This window comes from Didymosphaeria variabile (assembly GCF_027946475.1).
Source record: "Didymosphaeria variabile strain IMI 356815 chromosome Unknown scaffold_2, whole genome shotgun sequence".
NCBI classification, from domain to species: domain Eukaryota; kingdom Fungi; phylum Ascomycota; class Dothideomycetes; order Pleosporales; family Didymosphaeriaceae; genus Didymosphaeria; species Didymosphaeria variabile.
The window spans coordinates 2204671-2224888 of NW_026611621.1; the positions used below are offsets into that span (position 1 = coordinate 2204671).

The window sequence follows — 20218 nt, forward strand, 5'->3', positions numbered from 1 at the left end:
AACCTTGGAGCGGGTACTTGATCCTCTTGACTGCGAAATGATGGATAAGTGTAATCAAGACGAAAATACATTACAAAAAGTATGTAGAATCCAACAAAGCGTGGTGTTACTCTAGAACTGTGACGCAGGGGTATATGCACTAGCCGACAACGGAATGGTCAGAGCAATGGCGCCATTTACACCCAGAAAATCGGCAACTCCTACTCCGACAACAAAGCTTATCGCCCGAGGAACCTCTCTCGTATCTTACAAAGCGTCTTCCAAAGCCATTTCAGAATCCAAATCATGATATGCCAAGCTCTCCTCAGCTTCCGATCAGGCGGTCTCTTCTTTGGCACCGGAGTACTCATTTCGAACTCAGTTTGAGGCCCGCCAAAATCCGGCTGCAGGATCGGAGAGAGACCCGAGTACTCCGATCCGACCACACTGCCTTCATCCGAGTAAGACTTAGGTGAGTACAGCGACGGTGCTCTAGGACTATGAGGGCTATAATCCTGGCCTCTGGAGTACGCTTGCGTCTCCGGAATGCGCAACGGCAGATGCGACATCATCACGCGCCCAGATTGTCGATAAGGTGGTCTTTCAATATGAGGAAAGGACTGAACGGGATGTTGTACTTCGGGCTCGTAGTTCGTAAGAAACTTGGTCTTGGCTAGCATTTTGTCGCAGGATTCCCGGTCGAAGCGGAAAGATTGCACATATGGCGTATCCGGGTTCGCATATGGTTTCAGCAGCGTCCAGTCTATCTTGTAGACGTGGCGGATGTTAACGTAAGAGTCCCAGCGCAGTGTAGCGCCATGCTGCAATTCCAAGGTGGGATACCGCTTTTGCATCTTCTTGGAATTGACATGTGGATGAGTTGGGGACGGCGATATGGGAAGATACCATGATCGCCGCGAAGCGTGGAACTCATTGTCTTTGGAATATATTTCATGCAGGCGTTTGCCCTGGAAGGAGGTGACCTGGGGGTTGGTAAGCAGGATGTTCCTGCGGAACAAGGGCAGGGACTGGCTGACTATATGGAAGTGCACGACTTGCGGCTCTTCTGCCGGTCGGGATACGACGACCACAGGGTGGTTGTATATGCCCTCTTCGACGGCGCCCTTTCCATGTGCCCGCCGCACTGCTCTTGGAGGCAATTCTTCCTGAGGAGGAAGCCAGAAAACACGCCCAATGACCACTTCTGCTTCATCAACTCTTCGGAGCTCTTTCTGTGTCGATGCTCTCCGGGGAGCTGTGGGAGAGGCGTTCCCATATCCGGCATGAGCGTGCGTATACGCTCCGTAGGCCTCATCAGGATAAGGGTAAGAATAGTTGGCCATGGTCACAATCTTTCAGACCGAATCTTGAGGCGACCTTCCTGCACTGACTTCCCATTCCGCGGCTCAAGAAGTCATATATACTAGCCACACCGGCGCCGCATAAAGACTACTCATCTGCCACGCAGCTGAGCAGTATTGGGGCCAGAGTCATGGTGGATATCGCACGCACATCCGATTCGGTCGGTGCGGTCGGTGCCGCACCCTACTCGCATTCAAGCCTTACTCGAGTACAGTGCCTTACACTCGCCCTCGTTACCTCTTTCTTTTCTGGTCTCAGCACAAGGTAGCACGATATGCAAGGATAGTCCGGTCCGGCTGATCGCCTAAGCCGAGCGCCCATCCAATAGATCCTTCATGCGCCACAAACGGCACCTGTGGCTGCGGTGCACGGCTGCATCATCCCTGCACTCCAGTGCAGCAGCCCCATCGCTAGACCACCTGGACCAAGGGAGTAGCTGAGCTTCGTGCAGAGCCTCACTTGGGCAGGTACTGCGGCTCGAAATTGGCGCCGCGGAGATTGGCGCGTGAGCAAGCCAGAGGCATGACTTCACAGTGGGATGGACCTACGAGGCTGACTCGCTCACGAATAGACGCTCCGTAGCAGTAACGTTCCAATGCATCCGTCGTAGCCTACGGACTTCGTGCAAATAACGCTCCCTCGCGGCTTATGTGAACGCACATTTTCAAATTGTCCTGCTGTGATTCGTGCACATATCCACATTCTTGTACGCATCGAGGAATCACGGTGCAGAGTTTTTCGCCGTGTGGCTGTGGGTGGTGAGCGAAGTTGTACGTGTGCGCTGTAGGGTAACCTCTCGTGCTGGGCGCCACATTTCAGGCACGCCCGTCCGCTGTCCCCGTGCACGCCTAACTGTTCCGTCGTCCCAGGCCCCCGATGAAAAAGGAGCGCCGATGCTTGGATCCGAGTACCTGGTAAGTCTTTGCCATGACGAACAACCGTTGAGAGATCTTCATGATCCCAAGCCACAGCTGCTGCATTAGGTTGTTATGTGGGGTGTATGTAGCCCCGTTCCATCAGACCCCCAATGGTCGTCAACATTACCTCCCCATTCAGTATTACTTCGTCCTGCAAGGCCACCACTGTGGGCATATAACGCGGCCACTCCGACCTCTACTTCCTCGGTTCCTCATCTCGGTCCATCCTCCCTCCTTCTCGCCCACGGTAGCCTCCTTCCTCCCCTTATCGACTACGACTTATCGATACTGAATTTATCGACCCCATAATCCGCTAACCTTCTCGCCAAAGCCCGAAGCCATGGTGCTGAACCTCCTGCTCCCGCTACGCTCCCGAGCCGCGGCTTTACCCATCCTCGGCTCCACACCTCTTAGTTCGAGCTTGAACATGTCCGCCTTTGCACCGATGCTTGTTGCCTGCCGCAAAGGGTGTGCGACATGTCTATCCCACATGTCATTGCTGACTTCCTGCCCATTCTGGCCGTGGCTCTTCTGCAAGGGATGCTTGAATCTATCAGCATCGGCGTGACTGCTCCATTGGAAGATCATCACGAGTGTCTCGTCATCCATGTTGCTCCGCTCTTCGTCCTCGGCATAGAACAAGGACATATTCTTCTCATCAGAGTTCTGTGCTCGCAGCGTTGGTCTGCCATCGAAACTATCGTATCCACTTCCGATTGAGCTCGACGGAGATGTCGGAGCACCGGAGTGGAGCTCAGCCCAGGCCCAGAAATCATGAATAAGATCTCCTGGTCTACTGAAGGCGGCCGGGCCACAAGCGCCCAATTGGGTTGACAGTGAGGACCTTGTCGGATCCCAACCAAAGTGCTTCCCGATGGCACTCGCCACGCCAGGGTTCGGTGCTTGCAGCACGATAACATCGCATGGTATCCTCTCATCGGGCGATGATGCAGCAAGTGATACGACGGAGAAGTCTAGATACACGTGCTGAACACTCGGGGGTGACGACAAGTGCCTGAGCACGGTTGCAAAGACCACCGAGGTACTCTCCGAACAAGTCTCACTTGCTGTGGTGAGAATGGCAACTGCGCTCGGGTTCGACAAACAGGGCGACCATGTGGTAAAGGTCGTCGGATGTGAAGTGGTTTCGGCTGCATCGGTGATGCTGTTCAACAGTATATTGAGAGCCGTATATGCTGCCATATTCGTGGGAACAACGGCGGCCTTGAATTTCAAGAGTATTAGAATGACCTCAAGAGGGGGCCTTGTGCTTGAGAAGTCTTGGACCGCATGCTGTCGATGGTCGCACGTCCTACAGCAAGACGTCATTGTGATGTTTAGCGATCGTCTGAAAAGTGATGGTGAGCTTCCGTGAGCGAGCGACGAGTTGAGATCGGAGTGTGAGGTGAACCAGGATTTTCAGAGGTGTTGCTATTCCGCCCCCGCAAGTGACGGTGTGGGGTCTGAGCGGTGGAGTAGGATGAGGCTGTAACACTTGCAGTCTGCCGTGGACGTGAAGCGGATTGAGAAGCGAACGAAGAGGACTGCTAAAGGCCTCGAAACGAGTGAGGTTGAACGTCGAAAGAGTACTGGAAGCGCGGGGTCAGTATAAACGTGTGCCCGATTACTCAAGGCGGCTAGCTTGCAAGCGACGAAGTTGCCTTCAGCACAGCCCACAGTACGCGATGTTGCCTCTTTGCCGACGACTACCGACGATGTCCAGGTATATTTAGTACACGAAAAGGCTGGAATGCGCAGTTGCGCTTCAGCGTTTCAGAGTCGCTCAGGTAGGAGGAGGACAAGTGCCAGTTTGAGCCCACGTGTGAGGGCAAACACGTATGCGTTTGAGGTGCTGACCTTGCAGCAATTGATGAGCCAATACGAAAAGCGGTGTGCCTCTAGCGCAATCGGTTATAAGATCATCAAACATACATGTTGGTGTCAAATCGCGTTGAAGGTGGTGAGATGCTTGCGAGGAGTGTGGCGGAGTTCAATGAAGGCAAATCATGATTTCGTTCGGGACATCACGCTAAACTGTATGCGGAAAGGTGCCCCAGTGAGAGGGAAGTCGTGCACTGTGACTTCCACCGTCAAGCATGGCAGTTGTTTTCTGATGTGCTGTATGCAAATACGCGGCATTCGCAGCTGCGGCCTTTGTCGGTTTTGGACATCTACTTTTTTGGACATCCACAGCCGATCGACAACTACTGCAGAGCACGCAGCTTCGTGAATGAAACCTCACACATGCTTCGGCTGCCGTACATGTACAGCTCGTGGTTCGATCACTTTGGCTGGGCTGACGTACTAAATGATCGCTTTTGATAAATTTGCGACTTGCACGTTACACGTTCCCGGAGGAAGGTGCGAGACAGTTGTATATGGCATCGACGAGAAAGTGAAGATGAAGCTCCCGCGAGCCTTGTGTACGTAGAGCTTTCCCCACAAATGAAATGAAACCAAAAGCTCGTCTCGACAACCTCTTCAACTTCATTCGTTGGCCCTTCTTACGCAGGGCAAGTGTAATGACCATCACCGCCGCTGCAGGGAAACTCCGCCCCGCTGCGATCAGCACATGACCCTGTTTCGCATCCGTAGGACTGCACGCTTCGTCAGTATTGGGAGTCACTATCACGGAACATACTTACCACTCCCTCGATGATGCAGAAGTACTGGTTGTTATATGTGTCGAGGCCGCACGTTCCGGACTTCTGAGCGGTTTGAGGGAGGGCCGAAGCAGAGGCGAGCCCGAAGGCGGCAACGAAGGCGAAGATGGCCGAGAATTGCATCCTGTCAGCTAAAGATGCTTATGTTAGGATATATCAGTTGCGAGGCTTTGTTGCGCGTGGTGCCCTGGAATAGGTGCAATGTTACACTTCTTATACAGATCACTTCAAACCGTCGGACCGATTACAAGCCGCATCTAGTGGAAGAGTCGATTAGCAGAAGGGCGGCATCGACGCAGCACTTGCATTATGCGGAGGCTCTTCGGCGCACTTGCTAGAACAAGGTAGACCAAGACGTTTGATGAAACAAGGACGAGGCTCCGCAATTCCATGCTGTACAGTATATAGCCGTTGAGTGGATCAGTGCAGCATCCGATTGCCGAAGGATTATCAATGGCTTATTCACGCATCTTCGTATGGACAGTGTTCTCCTAAAAGGGTAGTAGATGACGTACGGATTGTGCATAGGATCTTTCTATGATATGTATTAGAACTTACTATTGTACAGTTGAGTGAGATATTGCGGGTACATGTTCTAAACTACCAAGCTGAAGGATAGCCCGTTGGCAATTCCATTTCCGAAGCCATATAGAAGAGACATAGCTTTGCAGCTTAGCAGGATAGACCTATCAAGTGTCAAAGGGCCCAACTGCGAATTGTGACGGTCCTGAATGAAACTAACAGTTCCTCTAGTAAAGCTCTATTCCCAGCAGTGGAAACGATGCGTGCGGGGAACGCAGGGTATGCCGCACGCCCTGAATAATCCCAAAGAGGTTGCCAATAGCTACAATGACTTTATCCAGAAATGGTAACCGAGTGGTGGAAATTTTCCCGTTACACTGTCCTGACCCTTGTCTAGCGAGCTATAAGCGACCCCGTCCAATCGTCGTAGCACCTCCCAGAACGTGTCAAGTGCATGCTGTACTTGAGCTTATCCTATCAATATACAGGTTTTCGTACGACCTTGCCTCTACACAGATGATGAGGCCTCGATCACATACTGAACATCCCTTTTCCCAGCCAAATCGCTATGCAAAGGGACTACAAACGAGAAAGCCTACCAATACCCGATCAAGACGACCACACGGACATCGTTATCTATATAACATAGTATGTTGCTTGCGCCTCGCGAGCGATTTGTCATGCATGCCCTTGTCAAGTTCATAGCAATAATATAGCTACGAGTGCAATGAGCCAGGCCAAATAAGTAGACGAAGACATCTCGAGTATCGCACCTAAGCTGATTACTTTGCCGCAGCACTCGCGATTATACGTCACATTATTGGCACGCGCAGCAACTTCGAAGACCGAGCCGTTGATCGGGGATCCGTAATTATAGTAGTCGACGAGAAGGAAGTTGGGTGGGCGATCCCACATGTCTACATCAACATCAGCTTCGATGGAAACATCCTTGAACAATGCTTACTGACATGTACAATTGTCCGACATTTCACCCAGGCTGCCTGACCCGTTCGCACCATTGGTCTTGTTAAGCTCCGCTGTGTTTGGTATCAGGAGATTCAGCCCCGCGATACTGACTTGCACATTTGAATTATGATTGGCCATATACATCATCTCCCTTGATTTGTTCTCGGCAAGGCCATCCGGGCGCTGGATCTCGCATGTGAAGTCATCGTCTGTGGGACTGAAGGGGGTCTCCCAGATGTTATAGAATTCCCACAATAGATATGGTACCGCACTGGTATCGGAATTATAGTCGATAAACGTGATGACGCGTTTGCCAGAGATGATGAGCTCTCCGAGTGTTGGCCAGTCATCCAGGGCCATGGCTGTCTTGGGCGGCTGATAGACATACTGTTTGAGGCCAGAAGCTTGGATAGGTTCCGCAAACTGCTTAGAGGTAACAGTTCGATTTCCGTTTTCGTCCGTATCTTGCCAATCGTAATTACCGAAGATGATGGTGATGACATCGAAAGGATGCGCCGCGACCCATTCCGTGACTGTGCGAAGATAGTCTTCCACAGTGCCTGCATTGAGCATGTCGCAAGAAGTGTGACAATAATAGAGAGTGTCGTTGATATAATGTGCCTGTCCTTGCAACACTCGAACACCATCATTGAGCTGCTGGGTCACTGTCAATTCCTGGTTGGCTGCGGCATTCCTTGCTCGAACGAAAGGGCTGTTGTGTGCGCAGACCTCAGTGATGTTGCTGTACTTTCGGTTACAGAATTCTGGGTAGTTATTGCAGGGCTGAGTATTCACGGGTGCGGCGGCTGTCGAAGTCGTAGCTGTTGCGTTTCCGCTCAATACGGTTGATGCAGGTGATCTCGTTCCACCCACGATTTGTGTGTATGGAGCCTCCGACGACATTCCGGACGCTGTAGTGTTCATTGCGCCTGTACTTCCTGAGACGATACTGGTTAAGCCGGTGGTTGCTATTGTGCTCCCATCGAAGTCCAAAGGTACTGTGGCGGCTGGGGCCTCTCCACTGGATACTCTAGCACTGCTTCCCGTGATTGTAACGATCTCGATAGAGGTGCTCTCTAATTGCGCTGTAGCAAGGCTCGCAAGCCATAGAAAGCGGAGCAACAGCCCCGTCATACTATCTCACGTTGAGATTGTCGCTCGTAGGTTTCCAACAAGTACGGGAAAAGTCCACTCGATATCTCCTGGCGCCAATGTTCGCAAAAGATTGCTGAGCCTTTGCCAAGCCGTCCGCTCTACTTTTGCCTCGCGATCGCAGGCTTGCACGAACACTGTACAGGAAGGGAAGGGGTATCACGGAAACGACGTGGACATACAGGGAAAACGACGGAGGGGAGCACGTGCAGGTCGAATAGAAACAATACGCGATTGTGGCTATCGTAGATTCGCGCGTGAAGAAACATGACGTCGTTGGTGCGGCGGCGCCCCACAACCCCAGGGGTCAAGCTTTCAGCTTCTGGAGGTCCTACCAAATCTTTCCAGGAGCCGCGCGGCCGATCGGATACCGGCTTGTCTTGGGACCGTGACATTTCGCACGAGTCTGCGTAGTTGGTGGTTGATGGGTCATGGATTATTGACATGAGCATACATTATATACAAGGTGATTCTCAACGCTAGAGGTCATTGTCGAAATGGAGTCCCTTCCATGCTCTCTTCGGAAATCTACAAAGCGCCGCTTTATGAGCTGAACAGTTGTTCGAACTTGCTCTTTCCTTCGAGCTGCTGGATCTCTTGCTTCATCGCGTCAATGCGATAGTTTTTGAATGCCTTCTCTATCCGCTCCTTGGCTTCGGGATCCTTAGTGATGGTTCGCGACGCGGACGCGGTGCCGCTCAAGAAACCCGCTTCGCCGCCCAGGAATAGACCTCCAAGGGAGAAGAAGAAGTACGTGGCTGCATCACTCCACTTCGATGGCGCAAGTTGGTTGGTAATATCTGGGATAGGCTCTGTGCCGTCGTCAGTATCCAAGTTCTCCCGCGCGCATGACCGTTGTTTCGTACCGGTTCGACCATCAGCGAATCGAACTTCCACGGGCTTCTCCATTGCCCTAAAAGCGTTGAAATACGCCCTAGGTTGGGAGTCAACGTCATTAGATTGTCCATCCCTGGGCTTCTACTTACATGCGCATCGATCGCAACCTGAAGGCGCAATAGATACCAAATCCCAGGCCCAGGAGAGAGCCCACCTTAGCGTGGGTCGATACTTTGCTGCCTGCACTCTTCAGGATGTCGCGGTCGGACTGGTTCAAGCTATGAAACGTCAAATTTTGATCATGTTGCAATCGCAATGGTCCATATACTCATGCTGCAGGTGCTCTTCGGCGAGCTTCCGAAGCTGTCCAGACCTAATGGCAATGGATCAATCGTGTTGAACCTCTATGTGTGGGTGAGCGTTGGTCACCTTCCATCTCTGAACGCGGCTAGCGAGTTATTGTCCATGATCGCGTTGAGTTTAGGGAAATAAGTGGATCAATTGAATTATATAGCAGACAAAAGTCGCACACAGCAGGGGAAAGGTGCCTCTTTATTGAGAAACTCGACACCAGAGAACGTAAGTGGCACGTCACGTCCGCCAAACCCGAATCGGTTAGACCGCCGGTGTCCCTCCGCATTGTTCCTGTTGGACACCACGAACGTCTGCTTGAATCATTCCATGTCTGAAGGCGCCTGTTTATCGCTAGGTTTAAGTCAAAGTCAGCATTTTGGTGGTACAGAGGATCTGCCTGCATTGCCCTACGTCAGGCAACCATAGGGATGATCCAGTAACATAGCTTTTAGCTGCACATAGTACTATGGTCAGTGTACCAAAAAGTACGGGTTATTCGGCCGGTAAGGCGTTGTATTGGCCTTCTTTGGCAGAAATCAAAGTGATGAACGCGCTCAAAGGCATTCCACGCTTTGATCCAGTTTTTCTGATGAGGAGGGTTACACAGTCTGCCGAGAGAACTTCCTCAGGCATTGACTACAATACACCGTTCATAGCGTGAAAGTCTTTACCTTACGATAGACCGCCGCATCAATCGACGTGCAATTGTTCATGGCCCTCTTCGTCCAATTCGACATAGGTTCCAATGGCTCTACTTCTGTACCGATCTTGTGACCCTCCCCAAATTGATGGAAAGCAACAAAATCCAAGCCACTCGGCTTCCCAATATTACGTGTTTGGAAGAGCGGGCTATATCGTGTCGTCCGTTTGTATCCCGGTTCTTTAGACATTTGCTCGTTATGTTCTTCCCTATACCAAGCATCGAGATCTTTCTCACCACCAGGTGCCGGCTGCATGGCTGCGTAAATCATGGTAGTCACATCATCTAGCTCCTGGTCAGCCAAGGTTGACGACGGTAGACGTTGAGCAAGCATCCAGGAGAAGAGAGGATCCCTTCTTGGCAAAGCATTGAGACGCACCTGCCGAATCCCGACCATCCCCATACAGCTCCACCTTCTCCAAGATCCTCGACTCGAAATCGATAACATCGTCCACCGGCCCATTCGTCCAAAACATGTCGCTAGTCCTTGAAATTACATGCAAGCCCCCACCCACATGCTTCCTATTCCCATACTGCACTAACTCCAGATCTTCAACATCGAACACTATCAGCCACCCCCTTTCGTACTTCGCACTCGCGGCTCTCCACGATGTGATCGCTTTGACGATACCAGTCTTCAAGACGGCGGGAAGATACACGTCGTAAACCCATTTCTCGAGAGTCTCTTGCGAGATTTTGGAGTCGTCCCGTAGTTTTATGTAGGACTGTATGATTCCTGGACCGGACCATGATTGAGAGTTGCCGCTTGTTGGACTTGATGCCGACATTGTGGAGGGGTAATGTAGAGAATTGCGAAGAACAAATCAGCGGGAGAAGAAGGATGGGCTATACCACGACTTGCTATATCGCTGGATATATGGTGAACTAGAGGTTATTCATAGCAGTGCTGTGGCCCTGCTTACTCCGCACACGGATTAGCTTATCCGAACGAGCTTCATCACTACCACTTCTAGGATAGCGTACCTCTAGGTGGATCGGGAACGGCCGCGATAGTCTTAGCGGCTAGTTCTTGAGACAAATGAACGAAAAGACCGACCCACGGAGAGTTGATGAGTAAAGCCTACATTGATGTTCCTATCTTGTCCTATTTTATGCTGACCTATCGGAACCTACCCTATAAGAACCCCATGATTAACTCCCAAGCTAATGTTGAACCATAACACGCCGCTATGCATATGCAATCAAAGATGCAATATCTCGGAAGTCCGTGCCAGAGAAAAAAAATAGGGGTATAGTACAAAAGAAAATGAACGTATCAAGGCAGTCTCGTCTGGTCAGAGACGCTGCTCTCGTAGCCTGATCCTGGGTCTGGCGGTTCGCCTGTCTTCATCATGCCAACTACCGGTACGTCATGCTCAGGGGCCGGTGCAGGACACATGGGTGCGGGTGGTGGCGGGGATGCGGACTGTGATGGTGCGGATGGTGTGACCGCTGGTTGCGGTGGAGGAGGGAGATGGGTGGTGGCGCCTGATGCGTTGTCTTGAACGTATGCGATGGGTGCCCAGATACGCCAGTGCAAAAGAACAATGTGTGAAATACGCTTGGAGATATCGCTCAGCCTATCCTGTGGCGTGTTGTAGAAGGGTAACGTATCAATAGTGGGTGGTGCGGTAATGAAAGGTGTAGAGGTTGGTGGTGGCGATGCGACAAGGCTGTTGTAGAGCTCGGTAGGTGAGGAGTTGATATGCTTGTTGATGTGATCGAGAACCTGCACGAGGAGGACAGCTTCCAGTGTCGAGGCATGACATGTAAAGGTGCTGTAGAAGAGTGAGCGAAGGCACTCATTCGTGGCCTGCAGATTGTGATGGTCGAAGATTGGAGATCGTCCGGCAATGACTTGCGCTTGGCGATATATCTCGAGCGACAGTGACTCTGAGTTGTAGATCCAAGCTTGCGAGCCGTGGCCCATGGACTCCCCCATAATTGCAGACAATGAGGAGCGAACGTGGTCTCTGGTCGCGTTCGGTATTGCTCCATTATGACCAAAGCCCTTCCGCAACTGGTTGAACATGCTGAAACAGATCTCGAATTGAACCAAGTCTTCAACTTCCGACTTCAAGGCTCGCAGCCTATCGGTGTCGAGGTAGAATGTGTCCGGAAGCTCTTGCTGAATGTCCTGGGAAAACAAACTGGAAACGACTGCTTGCGAGAACATTTCCAATCTTGTCCGGGTTACATCTTTGGTTGCGGATGAGTGCTGTACTTGAAGGCCCTGTATAACACCAGCCCACCACCTTTGAGCTGCTTCAAAGTTGATCTTTGAGCGTTTATTCACGATCCGGTCCAAATGGTAGTGCTTTTCATAGTTGATGGTATCTTCGATGAGCAACGGCTTGAGATTCCGTATCTGATGGTTCGCCACATCCTATCCTTGTTAGCTCTCAACACGCGGAGCGAGGAAGTACACCTACAAGCTTCATCGTTTCGAGCATCCCTACCAAATCTTGAAGGCTCGCAACAATGGTCTTCAGGTTGTTGTTTGCAGCACCGTCACGCATCAGCCCCACCATTTTGTCGACCCATTCGTCCCGCATAGGAGCACAGTGCTCTTTCAGAAGACGTGCGGTCCACTCTACCAAGGCGACCATATCACATACACCTCTCTCAATCTCCTGCATCAACATCCGTACATCCAAATGCTCGTCTACTCTCTGGTGGTCTCTATCAGGCACCAAGCTCTTCAAAACCTCGTGTATCGTCTCAAACACTTTCGGTACCCTCTTTTGTGCACGTTGGAAGAATACAGACGCGCTTACCTGCCCCGAAGGTCGAAATGGTGGCGTACCCTGAAAGAGGCGTGTATACAAGTGCAATTCAGCTTCCAACGCTAGCCAATACCTGTCCGAGTATCGTACTTTCTGTTGACCTCTGGGCCCCTCGTTGTTTGGTCGGAAGCTCAAGTCTTTGTCAAAGTTGACGTCGTGGCGTAGTTTGATGTTGCTGATGATGTTTTGTATGTCGAGCTCGCTTAAAGACTGTTTTGTAACAGGAGGTAGCGTTGTTGCATGTCTGAAGGCGGCCACGAGCTCGTCGCGTTGCGCCTCACTCTCATACCCCTTCATCCCTATGACATGACTCCTAACTAACTCGACGAGTTCTTCTGCAATATCTCTTTCAGCCATGGAAAGGGTTCGGGGTCGTTGATACTCGTCGATAGGTGACGTTGTTTCTGGGTGGTGTCGGTTTCCATCGCGTGTAACACCCTCTGAGGACACCATAGTGGTGTCCCACGTCGCCCCGTTGGCTGGTATGCCAACTGACGTGCCTTCCACATCTGTAGACAACGGTAAGAAGGTGTCAGCGGCCCTACTTCCGGCGGGAGTCTGCGCGTTCATGGCTTGGCGACGACGCAAGCCGTCACAGCTCTTCCTGGATGGGCGTGTCTTCATGGGCTCGCAACGACCGTGTGAGGGACCAACGGCGGAGCTGCAAGGGTGGGAGAGAGGAGACTTGGTATGCTTGGGGAAGCGAGCGGTAATGTAAAATAAAGCAAAGTGCAAGCGTTGCTCCTCAACTGCGACTATGTCAGCCACCAAACGGTACAAGAAGGCACGCGGTTTGCGAAGACACAATCGAGACGTGTTCGCGGGCTGTTTGACTGAGTGATCGGGGAGCCGCATAGGTGCCAGGCGTGCCGAGTCAGACAGACAAGCTGCGATACGCGGCAAAGTGTCTGTTTCACGCTTGTGGAAAGATGTACCTTTCGCATGTGCTCAGGCCTGTGAGGTCTGGGGCGCGAGATCAGGGCTTGTGCACTGTTAACATGGTCGAGGCAAGCGGTGAGATGGCGAAGTGCTCAAAGGGAGATGTACAGAACGTTTGCGGAAGGGAGACAGGACGTTTGCGGAACGAAGTTCTACGTGAGAACTTCTGGACGAAAAGGCTTTGCCGCGAAAAGCAAAGCGAGAGAAGACAGAGAAGGCAGATAGGAATACTAAACGTGTTATTCTAGCTGGCACGCTTCACTAGAATGCGACGCTGCAAGGTGTGTGTTGCGGAATTCAAAGCGGGCGCTGACTCGTTCGTTCCTGCGATGGTTTGGCTGCTGGTGCGATGTGTCGGTGAAAGCGGACGGCGCGGGTTCCAACGTCCAGGCAGCGAAGGACGGGGCCCTTGCGTCCTGTTTAAAGGACATGCGACGATGCGGCCGTGCTTTCGATAATGCAGCGCGGAGGCGGATCGCCACTGGGGTGACGGCGCTGGGGCTCTCGTGGCCGTTGCGCGACGTCGGCCTGCTGAGTCCTTTTGTGAAGCGTGCAGGCAGGCCTTCCCAGTGCCCACACCGCTACCCATTCGCCGCTCCGCCCGCCAGAGAGCGTCGCAGGAGCTGGTGGACCCACGACGGCAGCTGTCACACGCAGCGAGGGGATCATGGAGGCTTCGACGAGAGTGAATTCCGGGCCCGGTTTGGGCTAGGCGAGCCGTCAGGAAAGCGAGATTGGCTGGCTGCTCACTGCAGCCGCAGCCGCATCCGCCAACAGCCTCACTTTTTCGACTCCCGGGAACGGCGCGCAAAACAGGGCGGTGATGGGCGCCCCAAGGCAAAACAAACTGCAGCCAGCGCCTGCGTTGCGCGCCTTGTCCGTCGTCTTCGATTCGACTGCTGTTGCTCGTCCCGTTGCTCATCATGTACACATTCGCGTCAGAAGGGTTCCGTCCTGGACGAGACGCGGTCCCGCAAGACGATCATGCTGCATCGCCTCGAGGTTGAGGCAAGGGAGTCGTCCGACGTGCTGCCGGCTGCCGGGGGAGAGGCTCCAGTGCTGCGTCCGCTGAGCGTACGAACAGCTTCACTCAAAAGCATGCCGTCGTCAAACATGCCCAGTACGCGGCCCCGTCTGCCGTCTCGCGGTCTCCATGGTGCGTTATATGCCGCCGGCACGCAGCTCCTCGGTCTTCTGTTGCCTCGCAATGGCTGGCGGATCGCCTGGCCAATGCCCGTCTGATGACTCGCAGCTGCTGTGTGCAAAAGATAGCATGACCCACCGCCAGCGTCTTCCAGGGCCACTTCCCGGCGTTGCGAAACCTGAGGTACAGGGCGACGACTCACATCGAGCCTGTGAGACGATGCTGTCCCGGCATTGTACGCTGCGTAAGCATCATGCCTGGGGCATGCCGGCTTTTGTACCTTCGTTGCGCAGACGTCGTGAATCTTGCCCGCTCAAAGTTAAGCGGACAGCGGAACAAGTGGAACAAGTGTGCTGGAGTGGTGGAGAGGTGCCCCATATTTGTAGTACACGTAGGGCTGAGCATCGCACCTTTCCTCCCAGGCAGCGACCTCCTAAGCCAAGCTTAGCAGTCTCCACGACGACCGGGCTGGACGCCTCACGAATTCTTCGTCCCAAGAGGAGGCAACCTTGCTGATTTCTGTACCGACCTGCCGTGTCTCTTCGGTAGTTGAAGAAAGTCGATAGATTCGTGCTAGACAGACTGCACCTCATCACCGTGAGACACGTACAAAGCTAAGCGCCCATGTGAGTTGTCACAGAGTAAGCGATGGAGCTGATACACTCCATTTCCCTATGTTTGCTTCTGTTTGGCTTGGTTCGTGGGAAGCATATTCTAAGTCGCTTCGGCATACAATAATCCTGCACGCGATAGTGCATGGCCCAGTCCAGAAGAACACCGCAGCAACACCCAAATGTTGCTAACTCTGACACTGCCCTGCACAACTTCTCCAAACGTTAAGGCAGTTTACCGCCACGCTGTGCAATGTCATAAGTCGTTCCAGTCCGCCTTCTCATCTTGCCCATGCTGATGTGATGCCGAGTTACTCCCCCGCTCTCTCCTCTACATTCATCCCTAAACCTTCTGCCACCCTAGCGCCTACCGCCACCACCCCCTCCTCCTTGCCTCGATCCTCTCCCTGATGAGCTCCCCCCTCTTCACCTCCCTACACCATGCACACGCCCCGGGCCTAAACAAATTTCTCGCTCTCCGTGCCCTCGGCGGACAAGCCCGCTCGCTTGATCTTGCGGATGGACAGAACTCCAAGTACGGGTGAACGGGTGTGGGCGGACAGCCGCAAGTGGAGTGAACGTAGATGACGAGGCACATCGATTGGTGGTGGTACGTTGGGTGGGGAGGAGTCGATGCTGCGGGAAGTGGCGGTGTTGTTAATGCACCGTTGTATGGGATGTTTGGCGAAGTGCTCGCGGATGGGGGATCTTGGGACCGGACGTCAGTAGTGGGGATGTCGATATCGTTTCTGCGGAAGGAGGTATGTCGACGATGCTGTGTTCTTGGCTGGGATGTCTAGATGCGGTGATCTGGTGTAGATGCTGGCGGTCAGTGACTTCGATTAATTCTCGTGAAGATCCTACGATATCTTATAGGGTGTCAGACAACAACAGAATCATGAGCAATCCATTCCGCTTTGCAAATTGCGAAACTAAGTGCGCGTTTAGTTGCTCTTTGCGTGGGGGGAAACATCATATAAAGAACGTCTGAGGGAAACAACATACACTGCCTACTTCTCCTCCCGCAGTCCAACCCAACGGGAGCAATCGCAATCCTTGCGATTGCTGTACCACGACAATTCATCGCCAAATCTACGACTTCACCGGTTAGACTTTTCACATGTTCAAATCGGAGGCGATCAGAATCGTGTGTGTAAGTCTATGTATTAGTTACAACACGCTCCGTTGAGAGCAAGCGACGCAGTGTGTGTATCTGCAGCGCAAGCAGAGCACAGATAGGAAACACTTTACGTTCAGTCTATCGTAGGAAACCGTTATTACAAGTAGAAGGTGCAGTAGGGCCAAGCAAGATTGCCGAACCGAATGAGATGTGCAACCCATCCGCCTCAGTTGCCAGCGCAGCTGCAATTTCCTGAACCATAGGCGAGCCACGTGTGAATGACGTATATCGTACGGCGAAGCAGTGTTCTCCCCTTCAAGCCGGGGATGCGTCTCTTCACTGCCCAGATGCATCAGAACTTTGAGGTCAAACTTGCTAGCACGAAATGTAAATGCTGGAAAACCCACGTGCAAAAGCTAAAATGTCGAAAACAACTTTCCATACGCTGGGGGTCGTTCGGATGCTACAACCTCGCGTTCAGTTCTGACGATTGTTTGCCAGTGCGACCACGTGGCGTTTCCTTTGTGCCTGCGTCCATGTGCTCGTCCGGACTATCTTGGTCTTCATCGGAAGGGCTTGGCGGGCGACTGTCGTTAAGGTTGCGACGACTGCGAGCCATCTATTGTATATTAACACCATTCCTTCCCAAAATAGCATCTAGTACTCACCCAGGCCCGTACACCACCAATCAGACCAAGATTGTAACCTGCAGCAAATTCTGATGATCCACGCTCTGTGGCGCGGCCAGGTATCTCCAGATGGCTGAGATGCGACAAGGCAGAGGGCGAAGTAGCACTTGCGGCCAGGTCCCGTTCTGTTCGCTCACGGGTCGGGGTCCTGGCGGGACTCGCCGGTCTGCTAGACTGCCAGAATTGGCGGAAGTCTTTTGTAAGTTCTTGACCGGTTGTAGCCCAGTTCGCCTTGATGCTATCGCGCAGTTCAACCATGTTGCGCTTGAAGTCAAGTTCGTTCTTCTTCAACCAGGAGACGTTGAGCTCCTTGCGTGAAGTACCGCGCTTGAGTTGTCGGTCGATGTACTGGTCGTAGTCTCGAACAATCCTGTGCGAGAATTAGCATAGCTTCCGCGGGCAACTCGTAGGTAGCCTAACTTCGTGATGATGCCGGTAGTGCTTAGGCCCTCGGTTCGCTGGGTTACCAGGAACATCCCTTTCTCCTTGATCGGCTTGTATATATCGTCTCCCTCGTCTGCGCCGTAAGGCAGATCGTCGTGGGCAACGTAGTCAATACCATGCTTCTCGAGAAAGTCTGCAGTCACGATCCAGGGACAGTCTTCGATGACCTCGTCTACCCACTTGCAGTGTCGCACACTCTCGGCGCGTTCCGCAGCAGAAAGCACAGTAAGTCCCTTCCTGCGGTGTGTCTCCTCATTTCCGGTAACACCAACAATGAGATGGGTGTCTGGGAAGGCCGTCTTGGCTTGCTGGAGCGCTCGCGCATGGCCAAGATGGAAGAGATCAAACACACCATCCGCATACACTCTGACGGGACGTCCTGTCGGCGGCGGGTTCGTCTTGTAGCCCACAGGATCAACCAGGCCGGCCTTGGGCGGAGGTGCCATTCTCATGGTCCCTGCCTCGCCATTCACGCCGTGGTCATCTGGGTCCCCAGGATTGCTGATCTTGCTCTTCTTACTCGCTCGATCCGAATGGCCTTCAATGTCTCCGTTCTCGCCGTCGCCGTTTTTATCGGCACGCGTTCGCTTCGAGGACACATGCGAATCCGCCTGTCGCTCCTTCTTGGAGGTGACTTCTTGGAGGATTGAGTCTTCGGCGCCCTCGTCGGACGCGTCGCGCGACGATGGCTGCGTGAGGGGGACGTCCATGGCTACGTTCTTAACAGAAGAAACGGTGTTGGTCCTCTTTCGTTTTGGCGGCATTGACTGCGGGGCGTGTGTACGAGTGCGACGCTTTGGGATAGGTGCGGCTGCGGAAGACTACGTCGGCGGGTGGGTGCACTTCCAACACTGTGAAGTTTCGCGTTGACCAAGCTTGCACTTCAGCTTGGTGAGGACAGCTGGCGCTGGTAAAGCGTTGAGGTCGCAGAAACCGGCGCGTGCGATGACGTTAGTGGACGCGGTGGGTGAAGCGTCAATGGAGCCGAAGCTTGCGACACAGCAGCAGGTGATAGGATGAAAGGAGATAAGGCAAAGAGATGATGGATATGTCGCGATATCGCAAGGAGACGCGATCCCATAATCAGTCCATAAATTTCGCGAAACCCCATTCCCTGATTCGATCATTCCTTGGCAGTGACGGAGGCCGCAAGCTGGCCCAGCGTCATCCGGGCCCCGGCTGAACAGTTGAAACTCATCACTCAAGCACGTGCGGCCACCTCAACGACAACTTCAGCTTCCGCGTGATGGCGGACATGCCTCGTGTTGATGTGCATCTATTTTCATAGGGCTATGTATGTGTATGACGGCACAATTGCTATGCAGGACCCTGGCAACCAGCACGCGACTTCCTGCTCCCTTCTGCCAACTCAAGCGATGCAGAAGAGCCGCATGCATCCCAATTACGGACATGGCACAGCGAACGGCACTCTCCGCAGAACGCATTGCCAGCTGTGTATGAATGCTAGTCCGACTGAACGTCAGAGTTACATGACGACAGTGACCTTGCAGTGAAAGCATTGAGTGGCCTCTACTAAAGGCTCGGTTTCACTTGATACTTTGAGCACGTAGCATCTGCGAAGTGACCTCTGGAGACGTTAATTTCCAGTCAGCCTACGTAACTTATGGTGCAACTTCTTGCTGCTCATCCAGCACCCAAACTCTGACCTCGCCATCATCACCAGTACTTAAGATAACCTCTTCGCCTTCTCTCTTTCCCTTGTCCGCCCTGTCCGCCCAAACAACATGATTAACCTCGAAAACATCGTGCGCCGAGAACAACTCCGCAACAACAACCCACTCCGTAAGCGGCGCATCAACGTCCGGGACCGTAGTATTGCCGTCGCCATTGACCTTCGTTGCATCTAATTTGCCTGGTGAAGGTGTCTTCCACTTCTCCTTGTACACAATGATCTTCCCATCGCTGCCAGCAGATACAATCATGCCAGTTCGCTGCGACCATGAGACGGAGTAGACGGCGCGCTCATGCCTCTGGGGAAGTACAGCTTCTTCATACCAGTCCTCGTCGATAGCAGAGCTGCGGATGATACTCGGTATCCCATCATTCGTACCGTGCCCTCTTTCTCTCGCTTTCCGCCTCCATATCCGGACTGTGCAGTCATCTGAGCACGTAGCCAACCTTGGCCCCGACTTTTCCAGCTCCTCCATATGTCTTGTCTGTTCCTCAGCCAACTTATCTCGCTGTGCCCGGAAATCTTTCTTCGACAGAGCACTCCCCTCGAACTCCGCCCACCACACCGTCTTCTTATGCCCCGTGATACACGATACCTGCACCCAATCATCCGCATCCTCCCTATACAGCCTCACCGTGTCATCGTAACTCGCACTGACCAGCAGATCCTCCTCGGGATGCCACGCGACACATTTGACATCGCCATCATGCTCCTGCAGCACAGCCACAGTCTCGAAATTATCCTCCTCGAGCTCCTCCCATAACCACACGCTCTTGTCCCTGCTGCAAGTAGCAAGATACTGGCCGCTGGGACTCCAGTTCAAGCTTTTAATCTCGGACTCGTGACCGTCAAGTATACAGGCGAATTGGTATTCATCTTCCTCTTCTTCGTCATCGCCGCCCTCTCCAGTGATCTCCGTCTCGAGGCGGTTTTGTTGTCGCCGCCAGATCCCCGCGCTAGCATCGAAGCTCCCCGTCGCAAGCACGTCCTGCCCCCGCACATGCGGCTTCCAAGACACGCTGCGTACGCTGCGTTTGTGCCCGCCGGTGATGCTGTGGAGGAGTGTGAAGGAGGTGAGACTGTAAACGCGCACGGTGCGGTCGGAACATGCTGTTGCGACAATGGGCGACGATGGATGGGGCGCCGTTTGCCAGGTGCGCGAATTGGAGGGAGGGGTCAGCGTTGCGAGCGCGCGGATGGTGTGGCTGGGTGCAGATGCATGTCTCGGCGTGGACGCATCGTCGGTGGAGGGTGGGGAGGCCATTAGGGTGCGGAGGACAGCACAGAGGGTGTGATTAGGTCGTAGGTGAACGCAGTAGGGCAAGACAAGTGTGCAGGTA

General features: G+C 53.1%; 8 protein-coding genes across 8 annotated transcripts; all 8 read right to left on the reverse strand.

The window, feature by feature from the left end:
- Positions 1-218: 218 nt before the first annotated feature.
- N0V89_002441 (uncharacterized protein) lies at positions 219-1322 on the reverse strand (the record flags this gene model as incomplete). The annotated part of the gene is made up of 1 exon (XM_056211250.1): positions 219-1322. The coding sequence occupies one exon, from the start codon at positions 1320-1322 to the stop codon at positions 219-221; it is 1104 nt and encodes a 367-aa protein (XP_056074723.1).
- A 1230-nt stretch (positions 1323-2552) lies between these two features.
- On the reverse strand, positions 2553-3587 carry N0V89_002442 (uncharacterized protein; the record flags this gene model as incomplete). The annotated part of the gene is given in 2 exon segments (XM_056211251.1): positions 2553-3570; positions 3583-3587. 2 exon segments carry the CDS (start codon positions 3585-3587, stop codon positions 2553-2555), a joined length of 1023 nt encoding a protein of 340 aa, XP_056074724.1.
- Positions 3588-6403: 2816 nt separating this feature from the next.
- Positions 6404-6982, reverse strand: N0V89_002443 (uncharacterized protein; the record flags this gene model as incomplete). The annotated part of the gene is made up of 1 exon (XM_056211252.1): positions 6404-6982. The coding sequence occupies one exon, from the start codon at positions 6980-6982 to the stop codon at positions 6404-6406; it is 579 nt and encodes a 192-aa protein (XP_056074725.1).
- Positions 6983-8104: 1122 nt separating this feature from the next.
- N0V89_002444 (uncharacterized protein) lies at positions 8105-9708 on the reverse strand (the record flags this gene model as incomplete). The annotated part of the gene is made up of 2 exons (XM_056211253.1): positions 8105-8539; positions 9424-9708. 2 exons carry the CDS (start codon positions 9706-9708, stop codon positions 8105-8107), a joined length of 720 nt encoding a protein of 239 aa, XP_056074726.1.
- A 40-nt stretch (positions 9709-9748) lies between these two features.
- N0V89_002445 (uncharacterized protein) lies at positions 9749-10240 on the reverse strand (the record flags this gene model as incomplete). The annotated part of the gene is made up of 1 exon (XM_056211254.1): positions 9749-10240. The coding sequence occupies one exon, from the start codon at positions 10238-10240 to the stop codon at positions 9749-9751; it is 492 nt and encodes a 163-aa protein (XP_056074727.1).
- Positions 10241-10728: 488 nt separating this feature from the next.
- On the reverse strand, positions 10729-12808 carry SOK1 (Protein SOSEKI 1; the record flags this gene model as incomplete). Its single annotated transcript, XM_056211255.1, has 2 exons — positions 10729-11838; positions 11885-12808. 2 exons carry the CDS (start codon positions 12806-12808, stop codon positions 10729-10731), a joined length of 2034 nt encoding a protein of 677 aa, XP_056074728.1.
- Positions 12809-16515: 3707 nt separating this feature from the next.
- Positions 16516-17949, reverse strand: PCT1 (choline-phosphate cytidylyltransferase; the record flags this gene model as incomplete). Its single annotated transcript, XM_056211256.1, has 3 exons — positions 16516-16671; positions 16721-17111; positions 17162-17949. The coding sequence occupies 3 exons, from the start codon at positions 17947-17949 to the stop codon at positions 16516-16518; spliced, it is 1335 nt and encodes a 444-aa protein (XP_056074729.1).
- Positions 17950-18807: 858 nt separating this feature from the next.
- Positions 18808-20142, reverse strand: CIA1 (Cytosolic iron-sulfur protein assembly protein; the record flags this gene model as incomplete). The annotated part of the gene is made up of 1 exon (XM_056211257.1): positions 18808-20142. The coding sequence occupies one exon, from the start codon at positions 20140-20142 to the stop codon at positions 18808-18810; it is 1335 nt and encodes a 444-aa protein (XP_056074730.1).
- Between the last annotated feature and the right edge of the window lie 76 nt (positions 20143-20218).